Here is a 21,328-nt window from a genome sequence, read left to right as displayed (position 1 = left end):
TGTATATTAGGTTGGTGCAAAAGTAATCTCAGTTTTTGCAATTACTTTTGCATTGACCTATGCTTCTCTCTTCTGAGTTTCATTGTTAATATGAGCCAGTCTCCTGGGTCACACACAGAAAACTCAAGTTTCCAGATGTGAGGACAAGACCTTGAAACATGATGTCTCCACCAACATAAGAGCACCAAAGTTCACTCTGTCTTGGTGACAGGGCAGCTGGCTCTTTCCTGAGTCTCTTTTTCTACTTTATTTTGGCCTACTTTGCTTTTTTTTTTTTTTTTTTGAGATGGAGTCTCACTCTGTCGCCCATTCTGGAGTGCAGTGGTGCAATCTCGGCTCACTGCAACCTCTGCCCCCAGGTTCAAGCAATTCTCCTGCCTCAGCCTCCCAAGTAGCTAGGATTACAGGCACCTGCCACCACACCTGGCTAATTTTTGTATCTTTAGTAGAGATGTGGTTTCACCATGTTGGCCAGGCTGGTCTTGAATTCCTGACCTCAAGTGATCTGCTTGCCTTGGCCTCCCAAAGTGCTGGGATTACAGGCATGAGCCACTGTGCCTGGCCCCACTTTGAAATTTTTAACAAAACGTACCCAGATTACTTCAAGAGAGTGTGGGAAAGGTACCATAAGAATATTAGTGATATGGACAAAAGGATTATTCAGAAAGAAGAACAATCACTTACAGCTGATATAATCCAAAAAGGCTTCATGGTGGAAAAAGTTTAGGATTTCCACAAAAAGAAAGAAAAGACATTCAAAGTTGTTCACAGAAACAGTGAACGACTGGCACAAAGGAAAAAATGATGGAGCTGAGTAGGGAAGTTTAAGAAAAAAGGAATTATTTGACAAGACCACATATGAGGTTCTGTAGGAGAGGTGTCAGAAAGTGAAGGTTAAAAAGAAAGACATTAATGATTGAATAAATCATAAGAACTGTTACTATATATATGTTCTTGGGCCTGACCAATGATCTCATTTTGTGCATCATTTTTATTCATATTTGGTCTCTGAAAAGCAACTAAAGAAGATTAATCTCTCTTTTTTAATAGAATGTATAAGGCAACAGCTTCATACTACCCAATATTTTCCAAAAATAAAGCAGAGACTAAATTTCAAGAAAATTCTCAATTGTTAGAGGTTACAATCGAGTAATCTATGACCTAATATCTCACAAAGTCTGCACGAGACATCACTTTGAGAATAGCTTGGGAACAAAGATATTCAAATGGCCTCCAAAAGGTGCCATAAGAACATTAGTGATACAGACAATAAACTTGTTCTAACTTAATAGTTCTTTTACAATGAAAAATAAAGGAAAATCGGAAGTGTCACTAAATCAGAAACAGCTGCAAATTTAATTGACTATTTTATTGTTCAAAATAAGAAAATCAGAAAAAATAAAACTAGTTAATGCTAATGTCTTACAGGGATAAACACTGTCTTTGTGATGTCCTTTGCAATGGCAACTGGAAAAAAAATTTCATTCTCAAAAAGAAATTTATTCTCAGAAGCAAGACAAACTCAAAGAACTTTCTGCACCAATTTTATTTTTATTTACTTATTTTTTAAAGACAGAGTCTTACTATGTCGCCTAGGCTGGAGTGCAGTGGCACAATCACAGCTCGCTGCAGCCTTGAACTCCTGGCTCAAGCAGTCCTCTCACCTCATCCTCTTGAGTAGCCGAGACTACAGGCACAAGCCACTGCTCCCAGCCTGCATCAATTTTAGATCCACTGTGAGAAACAAGGAATCGGCTGCATTTGTGTTCTTTGCTATGTTGCCAGCACCTAGAACAGTGTCTGGCATGTAACAGGCAGTCAATAATATTTGCTGTGTTGTAAAAACCTTTCCTCCAATTGTTTTTCACACCCAAACTCTATACAACCAAACCAAACTAACCCAAGAGGACTCAACCTAACCCATATGAAATTGTAAAAGAACTATTAAGTTAGGACAAGGGGAAAGCCAGGAATCTTGAGTAAGAGCATTATTAGGCTATTACAAATAATTTTTTTAGTGCTCACATATATGAGATTTTTTTCCAACGTATACCATGATGGCAAGTGAAAAGAAACAATGTGAAGGAAGGAAAGAAGGGAGGGAGGACCAACGTGTGGTTATGAACATAGAGCAAAGGGATTTTTCTACCTTTTAGATCTATCCAGCATAGTTTTTTAAATATGTGACTTCAGCAAAATAATCATATTTTAGCATTTTCATCAGCAGGATCAAGGGCTAAAATAATACCCATGAAGCAAACTTTAAAAGTTGTATAATTACCATTGCTCTGAGACAATTTCAAGTAAGTCTTTATTAAACATGTAGAGGGCTTTGTAAAGAGTATGTCAATATTTCATTATCTTTACAATCTGAATCTTGAACCAAATTTAAAAGACATTTTCTATTGATGTGCTGACAAGATGAAAGAGAAACGCAGACGAGTAACATTAAATATTTCCTTTGGGTTATATAAAATTAGGTGCTTTTAACACTAATTTTCTACCTTTCATTTTAATTTTGGAAATACTTGAAATTAGAACACAACTTCACTTATAAAAACAGATACAGGGAGGATTGATACATATCTATTTCCAAATGTGTCATCCATGTTTAATCTAATTTGCATAATTGTAATTTCAACTAAACCATTTCTTTTTATGAGGTCCTTTCCTTTGATTTTTAATATATACTGATAATTACCTCATCTATGCTAGATAAAAGCAGGAAATGGTAGCTGCCTAGTTATACTTCATTCACAGTTACCACATCATCCATGATTGCTACACAACTCTAAATTAATGGAGGCATTGCAATTCCACCTCATGTAGAACAACTAAAGGTCTGAAAACCCTTATGGTTCCAAAGAAGAATTATCAGTAACACCTTTTCACTATGCATTCTGCCAGTTTCACCCGCAAAATAAATAATAACTCACTGTTCTCTCAAACAAAAAAGGTCCCTCTGTCTGTAGAAAGGGTTCAATTGCTATTAGAACAAAAATATTTTCAAATTTAAAAATAGTAAAGGATTTCTCTGTAAAATAATAAAGGAAAATCATCCAGGTTCCTGGCTTTGGGGTCCTGAATGAAAGAGAAATGAATCCATAGGAATTTCTACATATAAATAAATTAGTCAGTAATATAACTTTATATTATCAATGCTCACACTAGAGTTCATAAAATAACACATCTTTATATTAAAATTTCATGAAGCAATTCCACGAGATAAAATTAAGAAAATGTGGCACATATATACCATGGAATACTATGCAGCCATAAAAAAGGATGAGTTCATATCCTTTGTAGGGACATGGATGAAACTGGAAAACATCATTCTCAGTAAACTATCGCAAGGACAAAAAACCAAACACCGCATGTTCTCACTCATAGGTGGGAATTGAACAATGAGAACTCATGGACACAGGAAGGGGAACATCACACTCCGGGGACTGTTGTGGGGTTGGGTGAGGGTGGAGGGACAGCATTAGGAGATATACCTAATGCTAAATGACGAGTTAATGGGTGCAGGAAATCAACGTGGCACATGGATACATATGTAACAAACCTGCACATTGTGCACATGTACCCTAAAACCTAAAGTATAATAAAAAAATTTTAAAAATAAAAAAATTTTTAAAAAAAGATAAAATTAAAATATTTCAAATATGATTTAAAAAGAGCAAAGTCACCTCTACTTGTGATGCCAAATGTGCTTTCTCCTTGTCTTTTCTCTCCATGCACCGTTTCACTTCCTCTAACTCAGATGCCATTGCACTGAAGTTCAGCTGCACTCTCAAATCTGACATTTGCTTCTCCAGGTCCTGTTTTTCCTGCTCAGCCCCTTAAAAGACAAAATGTAAGGCTCAAGGGTTGTTCTTTATTCACAGAAGAATGTACTTTCAAATAGTACTGAGCCCTGATGTTTCAATATTCTAGCTATCATAATCCATTTATTGACACTGTTACTCAACAGACTTTGCCAGCCTGTTGTTCCAAGTTTTATAGCTTTCAAAAACATATACATTGCTATGTCATCAAAAATTATTCCAGTTTGATACTAAAACTTAAAATGTTACCTGATTTCTACTGCAATTTATTTCAAGAAAATCATACACATTTTTAAATTTTCCTCACATCTCTACATTATCTCCAAACAGTAAAACAAAAATGCAAAAAGAGTTTTCAACTAAGCTACTTCATCTACAAAATATTTTTTTTTGCAACATAAACAACAAATGATGCTATTAAATCTCTGATTGTCTATGACCAACCAATTTACTAATCCTTACTCATCTGGAGATTATTACCTGAAATTAATAAATCATTAACAATATAAGTTGATTTAGTATTTAAATCAACATGAAATACTTGACCTGTGCTACACAGGGGACTATAATACCTTCTTCTAATATAAGGACAAATAACAAAACTTCATCCTCAATGAGCTTACATCCTGATGTGGTTTGGCTCTGCCCCACCCAAATCTCATCTTGAATTGTAGCTCCCATAATTCCCACATGTTGTGGGAGGGACCAAGTGGGAGGTAACTGAATCATGGGGGCAGCTCTTTCCATGCTGTTCTCATGATAGTGAATAAATCCCATGAGATCTGATGGTTTTATAAAGGAGAGTTCCCCTACACAAGCTCTATTCCCTGCCACCATGTAAGACATGCCTTTGCTTTTCCTTTGCCTTCCATCATGATTGTGAGGCCTCCCCAGCCATGTGGAACTGTGAGTCCATTAAACCTCTTTCCTTTATAAATTACCTAGTCTCAAGTATGTCTTTATTAGCAGTGTGAGAACAGACTAATACATATCCCAAGAACAGAGACAAAATATAAAGTACTTTATGGAGTCTAAAATGTCAACAATTGGAATATATACTGTCTGTCATTTTAAAACTACTATCTTTCTAGTGGTTTCCTTTCCAGAAAAAAAAAAAAAAAAAGGAGGGAATGAAAGAAGAAAACACTAATATGTTAAATTTATACATCATTCATAAAATACATTCCAACTTCAGAATATTAGTGTTCAAAACTGTACATATTAGAATGGAAGACATATGGGCATTTCAATAGGATGATAAGAGCACTGATAGATACATGTGGATAATACAGAAACAGTACAAACAGTAAAAGGGATTAGCTCTGTCTCAGTAAGGAACTAAAGTAGGAAGAACAGAGAATTAAGTCAGGCTTAAAGAATGAATACAAAATTTTACCAAGCAAAGGAGAAGGAGTTGGGGTGTTTTTAGGGAAAGCACATACCATAAAGCATACAGGTACAAAACTGAATTTAACATTCAGGTAATTGCACATACAGTAGTTTCAAGTAGCTAATACATCTCATATGTTATGAGGGTGGGAGGAGGGAGTGTCAACAGAGTTTATGTGTTGCTAGGAAACTTAGAAGAATTTATCCTACAAACCAAGCATCAGCAAACATTTTCTATAAAGGATCAGATAATAAATATCTTAGCTATATGATTTCTGTCACAACTACTCAATTCAACCACTGTATTGCAAAAGTAGCTAGACATTGCATAAATGAATGGCAGTAGCTGTGTTCCAATAAAGTTTATTTACAAAAACAGGTGGCAGTCTGGATTTGGCCCATGAGCCCTACTTTCCCTACTTCTGATAGGTATCCAACCTGCAAATGTACATATTTATCTATTTGTAAATGTATTTGTTTATTTTATAAATATATGTATTTTATTTTATATATATGTGTATATTTGTGTGCATATAACATGTCTCAATAATATGTATTGATACGTTTCTTGATATATACACATGGATGTAACATTAGAATGAATATATATTATATAAAATATGAAGGCATGTATGTATACATACATGTATACTTTATGAAACATATATATTTGATATGGAGATATATTTTGGTATGTTTACATATATATATATACTAGTGAAGATAAATATACACACACATCTATACATACATACACATGAAATATATGTAATGAAACATTTCCCAAAAAAGTTAAAATATTTAAAACAAAAAGTATAAAATATAAACAGCATTACAAACACTCCATTTTGCAGAATGCTTGGTCAGTATAGGATAGCAGTTAAGATCTCAAGTTTGGGGAAAAAAAAAATTGGAGTCTGCTACTTCCCTCATGTGTGATCTTGGGCAAGTAACTCAACCTCTTTATTCTTGGGTCCTTTTTATAATCATTAATATAGAAATAAGAAATAAGAATAGTGCCCTTTAGTAGTAGAAAAGGAAATAGATTACAGAGAAGCCAGAATAGGTAAGACAAGAGAGTACTACGTGTCCTATACTGACCCAAGCATGCTGAAGCTGGGGCAGTGGGAATAAGAAAGAGAATGTTGCAAATTCAGGAGATATCAGGATGTATAAATAGGCATGAGGTAGAAACTAATTATATGGAGGAGAGAATAAATAATTTCTATGTTCTTTGCATTTTAGGCTTGGATGTCTGGATGGAGGATGATGCCACACTGAGACAGGAAAGAAAAACATGTTTTGAGACGATGAATTCAGCTGTGTATCAACATGCATTCTGAGGAACAGCATATGGAGATATCCAATGAGCAACTCCATCTGGAGGGCCAATGGTTAGGAGAGCAAATAGAGCTAGATTTAGGAATTATCACCTTTAGGTGATAATTTTTAATCAATTCCCAGGCAGAAATACTATGTAACAAAAGCCATGAATAGGATAGTAGGCAAAACCAACATTTAAAAGACAAACTGTGAACACAGCGAAAAGATTCAAATACAAAGAATGTAAATAACTAAGGCAGAAGAATTAGGAAGGGCAAGGGGCATAGAAGTCAGAGGAAGAGTTTCAAGAAGGAAGAAGAAATAAGCAGGTAACAGTAAAATAAGTAATGCAACGACATCCTTGGAATTGACAGAGGAGATTTCTAGCAAATCATGCAAAGTCAATTTTACAAATAGAGGTGGAACCCATTTTGCAGTGGGCAGAGGAAGAAATACCAGCTGAAAATGTGATAAGTATGATTTCTAATGTAGAACTGTCTTTAAATAATGTAAGTATTCTGTAAAGATGAAAAACTCCACAATTGTTAAAAGGTGAAGAAGTCCATTATCACATATATAAAAAAACTTCCAAAATTTTTTTCGTACCTGATAAGTAGCTAAGAAAAGCTCAATATTTTTAGTCCTCAAAGACTTAAAACAGAAATAATTACATTTTATGAGGTATCAAAACATAACAAATGTGTTGGTCTTTTTTCCAACAATTCCTATGTGTATCTTTATGAAATTTGATGAAGAAGCTAACAGCTTAGAATTGTTTAAAAATAAGCGATATTCTGGGTCAAATGATACTTAAATTATATCACATGAAACTTAATGAAACTTAATGGCATACAAATAAAAATATGCTAAGGTTTGGATATAGTTTATTTGTCCTCACCAAATCTCATGGTGACATTTTATCCCCACTATGGCTGTTAGGAGATGGGGCCTACTGGGAGGTGTTTGGGTCACAGAGACAGGTCCCTCATGAACGGCTTGGTGTCCTTCTTGTAGTAGGAGTGAGTTCTTGCTCTCCTGGATTGGTTTTCAAGGGAACTGATTAGTTCAGACTAGAGTGGGTTGCCAGAACGCCAGGACATCCCTTGAATTTGGTCCCCCTTTACACATCCCCACTCCCCATTTGACCTCTTTTGCATTGTTTGGATGGAGCACAAAACTCCTCCCCAGAATTCCAGCAGATGCTAGAGCCATGCTTCTGGTACAGCCTACAGAACTGCGATCTAAATAAAGCTTTTTTCTTTGTAAATTATCCAGCCTCAGGTATTCCTTTAGTGTAACACAGAACAGACTAAGAAAATATATTAGAATAGCTTTGTCAAAATTTGTCATCCATTGAAGATTTTCTGGCAATGTGGAAATTCTAGCTTAGGCAACATATGGAGGTGTATTTGGAAAGCCTGGAGCAATGTTTACCTTCCCTGAATTTAACAGTACATCAAAATTTAACAGTACATCAAACACTTATAAAAATTTCACCAATACTTTGAGCATTTGAGTAGGAAGCCTCATTATTGGAATAATACAGAAGCTGAGCAATGTGAACTCACCTAATAGAAACAATTATATAATCTCAATATTATCATTATTAAACCTGAACATACATCCAGTCATTAAATTCCATAATTTAAATTAACACCTCCACGGAGAAGGTATCCTAATATTTTTCAAACACAAAGTATTCCTAATCCACATAAAAAGCCAGTGATACAGCTCATGACCACTTCTGAGTTGTGATTAATTTTTGTCACCAACTCCAGATAACAAAAAAGATAGGGTATTGACTTTAATTTCTCTTATATTGAAAATTGAGATAAGAGAATATGAAAGACAGAGCGACATTTACAATTTAAGTACCAAGACTGGTACACACTTACACATATGCACATACATTTGGGCATGGGAATAGGAGGCTGGAAAAACTACTGCTTTTGCAGGCTCTTTCTAAGAGAAAGCCCCATGGTTAAGTAGGTGTAATAACCCAAATGGGTTTGAACCAAGCAGGGAAGATATTAAAATGGGATGATGCTAAATTGTTATCAACTTATCAGAAAATTTTTAATAGATCAAGAAATAGTATGACATGAGCATCACAAAGGAATGCAATTCTGAGGATGAAAAGTATTTTCTAAGAAAAACCAAAACGCCCCCACACAAATTATCACATTATTAGGTACAAATCTACTTTTACCTCTCCTAAACCTCCAGTCCTCCCCTTGTTCATCCTGATAGTTTGACTGTTGCTTGGAAATCTGAGATACTTGATGCTGTAAACCCTTTCGATCACCCTCTGCTTTCGTAAGTTGTGTACGCAGTTCTTCTACCTAAACACATGGTCAAAAATCAAACATCGGTTTTCACAATCAGAGAAAGACCTACTTCAAATGGGCTATTGTAAACACAAGTTGAATCCGGGTTAATCTCCTTCCAACCATAGTGGAACGGTTTCCTGCTCCATTTCCTCATTCCTCTCACTTCTTCCACAAGAATAAATGAATGGTTTTTGCTTCTCTGTGTCCATTGAGGCAAAGAATGTGACCAGATTTTTTTTAATCACTTATTTTGTCCTCCGTCTACTCCATTACTATTAACCCAAATCAACTTCAATTAAGTATTATACTTTTTATATTTTTCTATTTTCACCCATTTGCTTTCATGTGAACATGGTCTATTGGTTGTTAAATTCAAGATAAATGATCATGATTGAGCATATTTTGATATTAAAATCATGCTCAAAATAAGTATGTAATAGAGCTGTTGAATAAACTCTAAACTCCTTGAAGTCAGAAACTGATTTATCTTTCTATCCTTAGACTGCCAAATTACCTAGCACATAGCAGGTACTTCCAAATGAATATTAAACAAGTTAACAGTGGCAAAAAGATTCAGCTAAAATCACAATGACAATCTAAACAAAGAAATATCTTGCTTCCATAACTGAAACTGGAGATTATAAGTCAGAGTTCCAAACAAATCAGAATGGAATTAAATACAAATATAAACTTCCAAAAAGGAAAGTTTGAACTCTGCCAAAATTAATTTCATGTGACCACTGGCTACAGAACAAAGTCAGCGAATATTTTCAAAGGTTTTGTAAAACAGGTGCTATCTTGTATTTTCAGCACCAATTGTCAGAATGTAATACTCCTTCTGAACATCTATAATGCTTGACATCTTTGCCTACCCTTAGCATATTCTGAAGGTGTGTTATATAACATACACTTCAAAACAGAAGAAAGTATAATTGCAGTTTGTATCAAACACAGAGAGGCAGTTAGAAACCCATATGCCCTTACCCAATGCATGTAAGATGGTTATTTAAAGTTACTGAACTTTAAACATTAGAAGCGCCAAACTCCCATTATGGGCTGATGGAATGCAAAACGTTATACTTTAAAATTAAGACTTACCGGCCAGGCGTGGTGGCTCACACCTATAATCCCAGCACTTTGAGAGGCCGAGGTGGGGAATCATGAGGTCAGGAGATCGAGAACAACCTGGCCAACATGGTGAAACCCCGTCTCTACTAAAAAAACAAAACATTAGCCAGGTGTGGTGGCACGTGCCTGTAATCCCAGCTACTGGGAGGCTGAGGCAGGAGAATCACTTGAACCCGGGAGGCGGAGGTTGTGGTGAGCCAAGATTGCGCCACTGCACTCCAGCCTGGCAACAGAGCAAGATTGTGTCTCAAAAAAAATAAAATAAAATAAGCCTTATCTTTGGTTTAAAAGGGTCAAGTAGTACCTTGAAAACATGAATTAAAGACAATGATGTTATTCAAAGTAACATAAACATGCAAAGGTCTGTTTTATGTAGTTTACTTCTTCCTTTACTTCCCAATGCCTCCTGGAATAAAATTAAGCTCCTGGGAAAATCTTATCTTATACATTCAGTCTTACTTTTACACTGCTCATGCTAAGAGAGATAAGTAGTAAGTTGTAGCAGCAATTAGCAAGACACACTGTCACAGTAGGGACTTTGGCTGGTGTTTGTACTAGCTTTCTCTGAATTTCCCTGAAAGAATTTCGTCTTTTGCTTAGGTGTGCTAATATACATTCCTTAGGAAAACATTTTTTCTAGACCTAGTTTTTTTTTTTTTTCCTTTCACGAAGACATTTAAATAGAGCTACTCAATCCTGATTTAATGTAAAAGTATATTTAATAACTTGCATAGACTTACCTGATGCAAAAGTGTTTCTCGGCTGCCTTCTGATTGATTCAATAACCTTCGAGATAGCTCCAATTCCTGTTCAAGCTAGAGTTTCAACAAAGGATAAAGAAAAATGTCCAATGGAGCAGAAGGTAACTAAATTATTATGGGCACAGTTTAAAAGGAGAAAAGTGGAAAAGTTTTCAGAAGACATTTACAGCTAATATAAAAGAATAAATGTCTCACTATGAACATATATCGATACTTCCATTAAAATAATGTTAATTGTATAACATAAAGTGAACTAGACCAGGCCTCAGGAAGTCTGGGATCTACTAAGTTTCATCTCAACTGTGAGCCAGACCAAGTCTCTTCTCCTTTGGCCTCCATTCTGTCATCTCTAAAATAAGAAATTTATATTGAACAGTCTCTAAGATCCCTTCCAGTTCTAAATCTCTTTAATCTAAATTCTAAGGCAATTTTTTTCTTTAAATTAGAATATATAGTGTCAAATTAACTAAATTAGAATAAAAACTGCACGGACCCAATAACTCAAAAGTTTCATCTAATTGGTGATTTCCTACCTTCCTAATATTTCTAATATTCATTCTACTAAAAATACAAAAAATTAACCAGGTGTGGTGGCGGACACCCGTAATCCCAGCTACTCGGGAGGCTGAGGCAGGAGAATGGCGTGAACCTGGGAGGCGGAGCTTGCAGTGAGCAGAGATCACGCCACTGCACTCCAGCCTGGGTGACAGAGCGAGACTCCATCTCAAAAAAATGTGACCAGTTAAGTGACTAAATATTCTACAAACTCCTAACATGCCTAGATGATTTCAAGTTGAAATATGTAATAGGATAGAACACAAGTTTCTTAACAATTCAGAGCTTATATGTGCTAGACTTGTTTGCATTTTGTAACAGTAAGATAGTTTTATAAAAATCATACATTTATATTAAGACACCCGTAGGTGCTTAGATTTGTAATACTTATCCTAAATTATCATTTCAATTGAACAACTGCTATCTGTATATTAATCCTTTAATAATTGTACATGTGGTAGGTGTGCCTATGAAAGAACATGAGGGAGCCTTGTGGTGATTGAACAGTTCTGTATCCTGATGGTGGTAGTGGTAACGAATCTATACAAGATAAAAATGGATTGAACTTCACACACTCACACACACACACACACAAATACAAATTAGCTATATATATATAAAGCTGGTGAAATCTGTATAAACTAAGTAGATTGTACCAACACCAACTTCCTGGTTTTGATATTGAATGGCAATTATGCAAAATGTTACCATTGAGGGAAACTGGGTGCATGGGACTGCTCTGTGCATCTTGTTTTACAATATGCTATAAATCTATAATTATTTCAAAATATATCTTTAAATCCCAAAATACAATTTTTTAAAAATTATACATGTGGCTCATAAAACAAATGTCATACTAAAAAAAAAAGTAAAGCATATGTGGGGATTACAGAATCCACATAAAATACTGTCCTGTTCTTCAGTCTCTATGGAGAAATAGAGTGAAGAAATCATACTTGAAGCAAAATGACTTTGAAATCAACCAAAGCCCATATTGATCATAATCTCTGTGTAATTTCAACATTGCAACTCCCAAAGAGCAAATTTGATGACCTAACATACTTCGCTCACCCTAAAAGCAGCAGGGAAGCTGCCTTTACATAAGTTGGTGAAATAAAATAGAGGCAATGGTAGGTAGAAAAAAGCAATACAGAGTAAAGAACAGGGCAAATTTTCACTTCATCATTCATTATTTTGAGCTCATCCTTAAATCTACTTATTCCCAAGTTAAGGAAGAGTTGTTTGGCCTCTGAATTCCTTTCTAACTCTAAAGTGCTAAGCTCTACGTGTTCATAGACATGAACACACAGTTCACAAACATGAACATATGTCAAAGGTCATTGACATTTAATAGAAATAGAGAATGTTTTCAGAACTGGCTGCTTACTATATCTGTCCACTATAAAGAAAATGAATATAACCAAAATATTCAGTCTCCAAACGACAGGTCTCTTGTAACCCTGCAACGAAGTCAAGTTCTTTAAATGTTTCCAACAAGAAAAAGTAAAGTTTAATTCACCTCTCACAAAGGAGAGTGGTCACAGATGACAAGGGAGCAAACAACTTGCTTATCTGTCTCCAAGAGCAAGTCCCAGCAAGTAGAAGAGCTGTTGAATCAACTGACTCCACATAAAAAGATAAAGAACTCACAGTGTTCTAAAGGATCCTGGGACACTTTTCCAGGCACTCAACAAATACCATTGGCCCCAAACCACTTTATTCTTTGAAAGATAACTTTTAAAATCTTACTTGATTCTTCTCAGTTTCAGTTTGTCTTAGCTTATTTTTTATCGTCCCCTCATGCTCATCTGCTCTAGCTTCTTGCTTCTTTAGTGCCTGGAATGAAAGAGATGGAAAAAAAATTATTCCAAAATATGTACAAAACTGAAAGTCACTCCTAGACTTTATTATGTATTAGGGCTGAGGAAGACATGGATATGAGTTACACAAAATCTATAAATTACAACCTGCTCATTCACTGTAACCCCAAAAACACTTCAGTGGGGATAAAATATGAACAAATCCTGATCATCCGAATTAATATTCACTTCGTTTCCCTTTTTTCCCCATCTTTGGGAATTTTATTACATTATTTAGAGGGCCTAGATAGCTAACAGTTTTCTTGGAAACAAATATTCTTTTCTACAGTTTCCCCTCTTTAATAAAATGAGGAAAAAGAAAGTTAAGAAAATACACATTTCAAAAGTTAACTATAAAAGTGTTTGCTTTGGTTTGTTTCTATGTTAGAACAAAATTAAACTTAAAGGGGAAAATTATACTTGGAACTGTCTTTCGTAATATCTGAAATGCATTCCATTTGTTTAAAAAATATTTTTAAAAATTTTAGTGTTTAGACTTAGCAAGGTGTATGTGTAAAGTCCATACAGCTTGTGAAAAGCCAAGCTGCCAGAAGCTTTTTCCAACAAGAGCAACAGAAAAACAATTTTTAGGCAAACAGCAAAATATGTTAAAAACTGCTTTGATGCAAGTATACTCAGTCAATTTCAGCTCCCTCTGCCATAATTCCTACTCTCAAATAGAAATTGAGTAAAGAGGTGGAGAAGCATCAACAAAATGAAAAATAATTTTGATTTGCGAATAACATTATCACACTTTTATAGTGTTTAGTATGTCCAGGCATTCTTCTTCTTCTTACCTATAATAAATAAATATATTACATATATTCAAAATATACATTTACTCCTCATGATGACTCCATGATGATTATTCCAAGCCCATTTTATTAAAGGGGAAATTGGAGCACAAGTAGTTGAATCATTTGCCTAACGTCACTCACCTACTTAGTGACAGAGACAGGATACAGATTCTGGCTGCCTGCCTCTTAACAACTGAGTGCACTGCTTCTTCATATTGAAATAATAATACCAAACTTATAGGGTAGTGGTGAAAACTAAATGGTTTGATATCTGTAGAGCACATAAAGCAATATCTGGCTCCTAGCAAATGTGCAATAAAATGCAACTATTATTATTGGTAATAATAACAGCCTGGGTAACAGAGTGAGACCCTCACAAAAATTAAATTAAAAAAATCCAAATTTCTATGTTTAAGTTGGTTGAATAAAAGAAACTCTAATTCTCTTGGATACTTAGAAATTTGCTAAAATAGTATTGGGCTACTCCTTTCTTCCTTACTTTCCCCTTAGAACATCTGATAATATTGTTTATAATATTGATTTTCTAAAATAATGTACTTTTCTATTATAGCTCTACTTGCTGCCTAAAACTTTATTTAAGTCTCCTTTTTTCAATTTCTCCTTTTACTCTAAGTATATGTAAGTCTTAAAAAATTTTTGTCAGTGAAAACTTAAATTCTATTGTTTTCAATAAGAAGCAAAAGTGAGATACTAAGGAACAATCCAAAGCAAATTACTACATTTCCACTGTGTCATCTAGAAATGCCAATAAGTTTGAACACTAGCTCTGCTTTCTATATACCATGAGTCAGTCAACAAGTAAACACAAATGCAATATCCTAGCATAGAATATTGAACCAGTTTTTCTACATTATCTAGTTTAAAATGAAAGACAAAGAAGGAAAATCTAGCACTTAAGAGCCATTAAATATATATTGATGTACCTGTAAACACTGAAAACACAGATAATACTCATGTCCTTTGCCCACTTTTTGAAGGTGTTGTTTTTTTCTTGTAAATTTGTTTGAGTTCACTGTAGATTCTGGATATTAGCCCTTTGTCAGATGAGTAGGTTGCAAAAATTTTCTCCCATTCTGTAGGTTGCCTGTTCACTCTGATGGTAGTTTCTTTTGCTGTGCAGAAGCTCTTTAGTTTAATTAGATCCCATTTGTCAATTTTGGCTTTTGTTGCCATTGCTTTTGGTGTTTTAGACATGAAGTCCTTGCCCACGCCTATGTCCTGAATGGTATTGCCTAGGTTTTCTTGTAGGATTTTAATGGTTTTAGGTCTAACATATAAGTCTTTAATCCATCTTGAATTAATTTTTGTATAAGGTGTAAGGAAGGGATGCAGTTTCAGCTTTCTACATGTGGCTAGCCAGTTTTCTCAGCACCATTTATTAAATAGGGAATCCTTTCCCCATTTCTTGTTTTTGTCAGGTTTGTCAAAGATCAGATAGTTGTAGCTATGCGGCATCATTTCTGAGGGCTCTGTTCTGTTCCATTGATCTATGTCTCTGTTGTGGTACCAGTACCATGCTGTTTTGGTTACTGTAGCCTTGTAGTATAGAACAGACACTTCTCAAAAGAAGACATTTATGCAGCCAAAAAACACATGAAAAAATGCTCATCATCACTGGCCATCAGAGAAATGCAAATCAAAACCACAGTGAGATACCATCTCACACCAGTTAGAATGGCCATCATTAAAAAGTCAGGAAACAACAGGTGCTGGAGAGGATGTGGAGAAATAGGAACACTTTTACACTGTTGGTGGGACTGTAAACTAGTTCAACCATTGTGGAAGTCAGTGTGGTGATTCTTCAGGGATCTAGAACTAGAAATACCATTTGACCCAGCCATCCCATTACTGGGTATATACCCAAAGGACTATAAATCATGCTGCTATAAAGACACATGCACACGTATGTTTATTGCGGCACTATTCACAATAGCAAAGACTTGGAACCAACCCAAATGTCCAACAGTAGACTGGATTAAGAAAATGTGGCACATATACACCATGGAATACTATGCAGCCATAAAAAATGATGCGTTCATGTCCTTTGTAGGGAGGGACATGGATGAAACTGGAAAACATCATTCTCAGTAAACTATCACAAGGACAAAAAACCAAACACCACATGTTCTCACTCATAGGTGGGAATTGAACAATGAGAACTCATGGACACAGGAAGGGGAACATCACACTCCGGGGACTGTTGTGGGGTGGGGGGAGGGGGGAGGGACAGCATTAGGAGATATACCTAATGCTAAATGACGAGTTAATGGGTGCAGCAAAACAACATGGCACATGGATACATATGTAACAAACCTGCACATTGTGCACATGTACCCTAAAACCTGAAGTATAATAAAAAAAAAAAACACAGATAATACTCAAAGAGAGACATTTTTAAATCAACCAAATCAAAATTACAAGCCATTTCTTTAAACCTTAATAATAAATGTTAACTAATTTACTACCTTTTTTTAAGGGTGTAAGCCTGCACTGGATTTCTTTTCCATTTGACTTAAATCAAGTAACTTAGAATTATATTAAAACTGACCCAGTAAAAGCAGTTATAAAAGAAGAAAAAAAAAAATCACATGCCAATGAATTTCAATAACTATGTTATTTTGTCCGTTAAAGCTTGTTTGTCTCCTAAGAGCAGCTTAGCTAAAAACTATCATGTGCCTTGCTCCAGGATTTAGATCGTCTTTTACACGTTTAAGATCACAGCAACAACAATGAGCCTTAATAGAGGGTCCCCAGGGCACATTTAAATCTTTAATAACAACAATTTTTCTTCTTTCCCTTAAGTGTGTCATATCGTGTATTGTACTGCCTTTCCTTAGAGGTAGGTGATTCTAAACTCTCATAGTTGTATATAATAAAAAAAAGAAAGGTAGCTTTTCCTTTTAGAGAGTAGTAAAAAGGGGAAAAGAAAAATGTTTGTAGACCTCTCACTTAACCATAAAAATCTCTACAACATTGACAACAAGCATGTTTATCAAGAGGCTCTAACAGATAACACACTCCAAGATGTAGAACAAATAGGGAATTAAAGGCCCTTTGTCTGCTTTAAATGGACCAGCAAGCTTGGTTAAGAATGATGGCATGGGAATGAAATAAAAATCACTTGTTAATTCCCACACAGGCCAATGAAATTTCCGGAGAAAAATTATAAACATAACCTATCCCAAGTTCTCCTAATCACTCAGCAGTGCTACAATTGCACACCTTTGGTCACAAGGGCAAGAACATGTAGATTATTCACTGATAAACTAACAACACTATAGAAAAACAAGTCTGTGCTCATATTAAACAGTCAGTATCATTTACTTGAAGGTACAAACTATCAAATCAGATTTTTTTTCCAGTAATAAAGAATGAAAAAGTTATATCACTGAAAACTAGAAAATCATTGTTCTTACTATATTTTGTAATTAAATTCTTCACATGGGTAGAAAACAAAAGCCAGTGAAAAAATATTTTAAGCTTAACAGAATATAATGTGATTCCAATCCAAATTAGACCACATGAGCTATAAATTGAAGTTACAAGTTGTTTATATTTATGTATATTAAAATTTTGAGGTAGCTTTAGGGACATTTTCAATCAAACAAAAACTCAAGTACTGAGTATGTATAAAACACTATCATGGAAACTTTATTTAATTAAAATTTTTTTAAGATGGAAATCTGATGTCTATCTCTAAAATTCTTTTTGGACGCTGAAACACAGCTCCAAAGCCATCAAACATCAATAAAATAATACATATTTTTAAAAGGACTCTATATGCATAATACAGCAGGATTTTATTGCTCAGAACATGTACTACTCATTTATATTAACACATACTTTTTTTGTCATGTTCTTTGAATTTCTAAGTTATGCTTTTTCTCAAATCAAATTAGAGATTCCTCCCCCATGAGAACTAGCTAAAGTAATGGAAAATTTTAGCCTTTAAGTTCATCCAGTTGGGGATTATCTGTGCCAACAAAAACCAAAACGAAAAAAATTAAGTTTCTTTTCAAGGCAAAAAAACAAAACAACGCATTCATACTCTAAATCCCTGAACCAATATCTAATTTAAAAATAGCTAGGTGGATATTACTTAAATTGTTCAAAGAAATTTATTTTTCAGCCATGACCAAGGAAAGGAAATTCTATACCAACAACTACAGCTTAAAACATAAAAAATAAAACAAACCACACACACCACACACTTTGGTAGGTGAAAAGTAGAAATGCTTGATAAAAGTCCAAAAGGAACTCAATATTGATACTATTATGATACCATACATACTTGAGGGATATCAAAGTAAGGGAGAAATTCAAAAAACTTGGTACAAATTGAAATGTGTGTATTTTCCCGATGGAAATGGTAAGCAGTTAAGTCACAAAATACAACAATTCCTCTTTTTCAAAAGGTAATATCCAATATCATGTAGTAAAGTAGGATTGATCATATGTTAAATACTATTTCTAATAGTAATAGTAATCCTTAATAACATTCCTTAAAGATACCTATGGTATTTAAACATAAAGCTCAAGGTTTTATTTTAAGAATGTCCTAGATGTGTTTTTTTTTTTTCATTTTTCTCTTCTTATAAGATGTTTATTATTTCAAGAATCCCAAGAATCCACAAGGGCTCTTATACAAATCATCTTGGTGGAAGAGATGGATGCTTTTTACTGACCTACTTTCTCCAATGAAGAAACAAACTTCTTGGTTCCACTATGCCCATACCTATGGAATCTACCACTGTTTAGGGCATCCAGTGCCAATGAACCAAAACGAGGTCATGAGTTTAATCACCAATTCCCTTTGCTCTGTTTTGTGGACACAATCTTTACCCTAAACCTAGCCAACGGCCTCATAGAAGGCTAACTAGACCAGAGACGATGAATGAATCAGCAAAAATTCAATACCATGACTGCAAAAATAAAGGTAAAACCCCTGTTGACTAGTGTCAGGATTTCATTCTTCAAACATTATAAATTTGCCAATCTGCAAAACGAAACCTTAATTACTTCATAAAAAAGCCAGTATGCTAAAAAGACATACAAATCTTTTAACTTCTTTAATTCAAAAGCAACAATGGTAATGAGTATTATTCCCTAACATGCCATTGCTTTTACTGGAACAGATTATATTTTTATGCAATCTTTTACTTAATAAAATCTTGCAAGTAAAGTTAAATGTGAGCCCAACAAGTGCACTTTCCAGGATTTCCTTCAAAATCAAAAAACAAATGCTCCTAGTAGAAGGTCTGTTTTTATCCGAGTAGTTTCCTCTCAAAAAGAGACGCATAGTTTTATTAGAAATCCAGAGTAATATAATACTTCATTTGACTTTCTAAATGCAGGACCACTGAGTTAGGATTGTTGACAAACAGAAGATCATAGATAATTATGGAAATTTAATTTAGAATTTCTCAAGTAGTATATCTTTGAACAGAAAGCTCTGTAAATATACAACATCTTTCAGTGTCCAGAGTTAAAGGATGTTATTTTATGCCTTTGGGTTTAGAAGGGTTTTTTTTGTTTTTCACTATTTTCTAATAAAAATAAAACAGTACTAAGCCAATGAATAAGTCCATCTGTAGCAAAATGGTTTTTGTTTGTACAATATTACTATGCACTCAGTAGTTGCCCAATAAATATTAATTGATAATGATGGAAATGGGCTTTATAAACAGATGGCCTAGCATAAATTCACTGAAAACATAGATAGAAACATTCCACTCTTCAAGAAAAACATAACATAGAAATTGAACAAGTCCTGCACACAGAAAATCTCAGTCTATTGTTAGGCAGCTGTTCAGTCAACAGAGTCAGCAGACATTTTTCATCATCATCATAGCATTAACAGCATTAAATGTCTATTTGCATATGGTGCTGCACAAAGTGACTCACACAGATTTATGCTAGCCTTATTTGTTATAATTTACAATGACAATATTGGCAAGAACATATAAGTACACATAGCAAAGTAAAAGTGGTTAAACATAATTTGAGATCTAGTAATAGTTGATGTGAACATAAAATACGTGTCAGGCTTAAACACAACTCACAGTAGCAATAAGAGTATTTATTTAACATATAAACTTCTACTATTTCCCAATAGAATTACAGGTGCTTTACAAGAACACTTACACATATGCTGAAAGATTAAGTAGAAGAAAGAAAGAAGTCAGAGTCCATAATAGAATAAGTAATGACTCTTCAAGAACCTAGAAGGTGAATATAATCTCAATAGTTACCAGTGGGGTAAGAAGAGATAAAAGAAGACCGCTAGCAAGACTAATAAAGAAGAAAAGAGAGAAGAATCAAATAGATGCAATAAAAAACGAAAAAGGGGATATCACCACCGATCCCACAGAAATACAATCCACCATCAGAGAATACTACAAACACCTCTATGCAAATAAACTAGAAAATCTAGAAGAAATGGATAAATTCCTCGACAAATACATCCTCCCAAGACTAAACCAGGAAGAAGTTGAATCTCTGAATAGACCAATAACAGGTTCTGAAATTGTGGCAATAATCAATAGCTTACCAACCAAAAAGAGTCCAGGACCTGATGGATTCACAGCTGAATTCTACCAGAGGTACAAGGAGGAACTGGTACCATTCCTTCTGAAACTATTCCAATCGATAGAAAAAGAGGGAATCCTCCCTAACACATTTTACGAAGCCAGCATCGTCCTGATACCAAAACCTGGCAGAGACATAACCAAAAAAGAGAATTTCAGACCAATATCCTTGATGAACATTGATGCAAAAATCCTCAATAAAATACTGGCAAACCGAATCCAGCAGCACATCAAAAAGCTTATCCACCATGATCAAGTGGGCTTCATCCCTGGGATGCAAGTCTGGTTCAACATACGCAAATCAATAAATGTAATCCAGCATATAAACAGAACCAAAGACAAAAACCACATGATTATCTCAATAGATGCAGAAAAGGGCTTTGACAAAATTCAACAACCCTTCATGCTAAAAACTCTCAATAAATTAGGTATTGATAGGACGTATCTCAAAATAATAAGAGCTATCTACAACAAACCCACAGCCAATATCATACTGAATGGGCAAAAACTGGAAGCATTCCCTCTGAAAACTGGCACAAGACAGGGATGCCCTCTCTCACCACTCCTATTCAACATAGTGCTGGAAGTTCTGGCCAGAGCAATCAGGCAGGAGAAGGAAATAAAGGGTATTCAATTAGGAAAAGAGGAAGTCAAATTGTCCCTGTTTGCAGATGACATGATTGTATATCTAGAAAACCCCATTGTCTCAGCCCAAAATCTCCTTAAGCTGATTAGCAACTTCAGCAAAGTC

The 21,328-nt window shown here is 34.7% G+C and overlaps 1 protein-coding gene across 7 annotated transcripts in view; it reads right to left on the bottom strand.

Annotated features, from left to right (window-relative positions):
* The window catches only part of CEP128 (centrosomal protein 128), a 636,715-nt gene that overhangs the window by 332,039 nt on the left and 283,348 nt on the right, over window positions 1–21,328 (bottom strand). For all 7 annotated transcript variants that reach the window (XM_063644064.1, XM_063644067.1, XM_055288555.2 and 4 more), the window contains 4 exons: window positions 13,063–13,149; window positions 10,738–10,812; window positions 8,749–8,881; window positions 3,690–3,841 (listed from right to left, as the gene is read on the bottom strand). In XM_063644064.1, coding sequence (XP_063500134.1) covers window positions 3,690–3,841; window positions 8,749–8,881; window positions 10,738–10,812; window positions 13,063–13,149 — 447 coding nt within the window. The remainder of the gene's footprint in view (window positions 1–3,689; window positions 3,842–8,748; window positions 8,882–10,737; window positions 10,813–13,062; window positions 13,150–21,328) is intronic.

This window comes from Symphalangus syndactylus, chromosome 8 (assembly GCF_028878055.3).
Source record: "Symphalangus syndactylus isolate Jambi chromosome 8, NHGRI_mSymSyn1-v2.1_pri, whole genome shotgun sequence".
In the NCBI taxonomy this organism is placed as follows: domain Eukaryota; kingdom Metazoa; phylum Chordata; class Mammalia; order Primates; family Hylobatidae; genus Symphalangus; species Symphalangus syndactylus.
The sequence above is the reverse complement of the archived record's forward strand: the minus strand, read 5'-3'. Positions and strand labels throughout refer to the sequence as shown.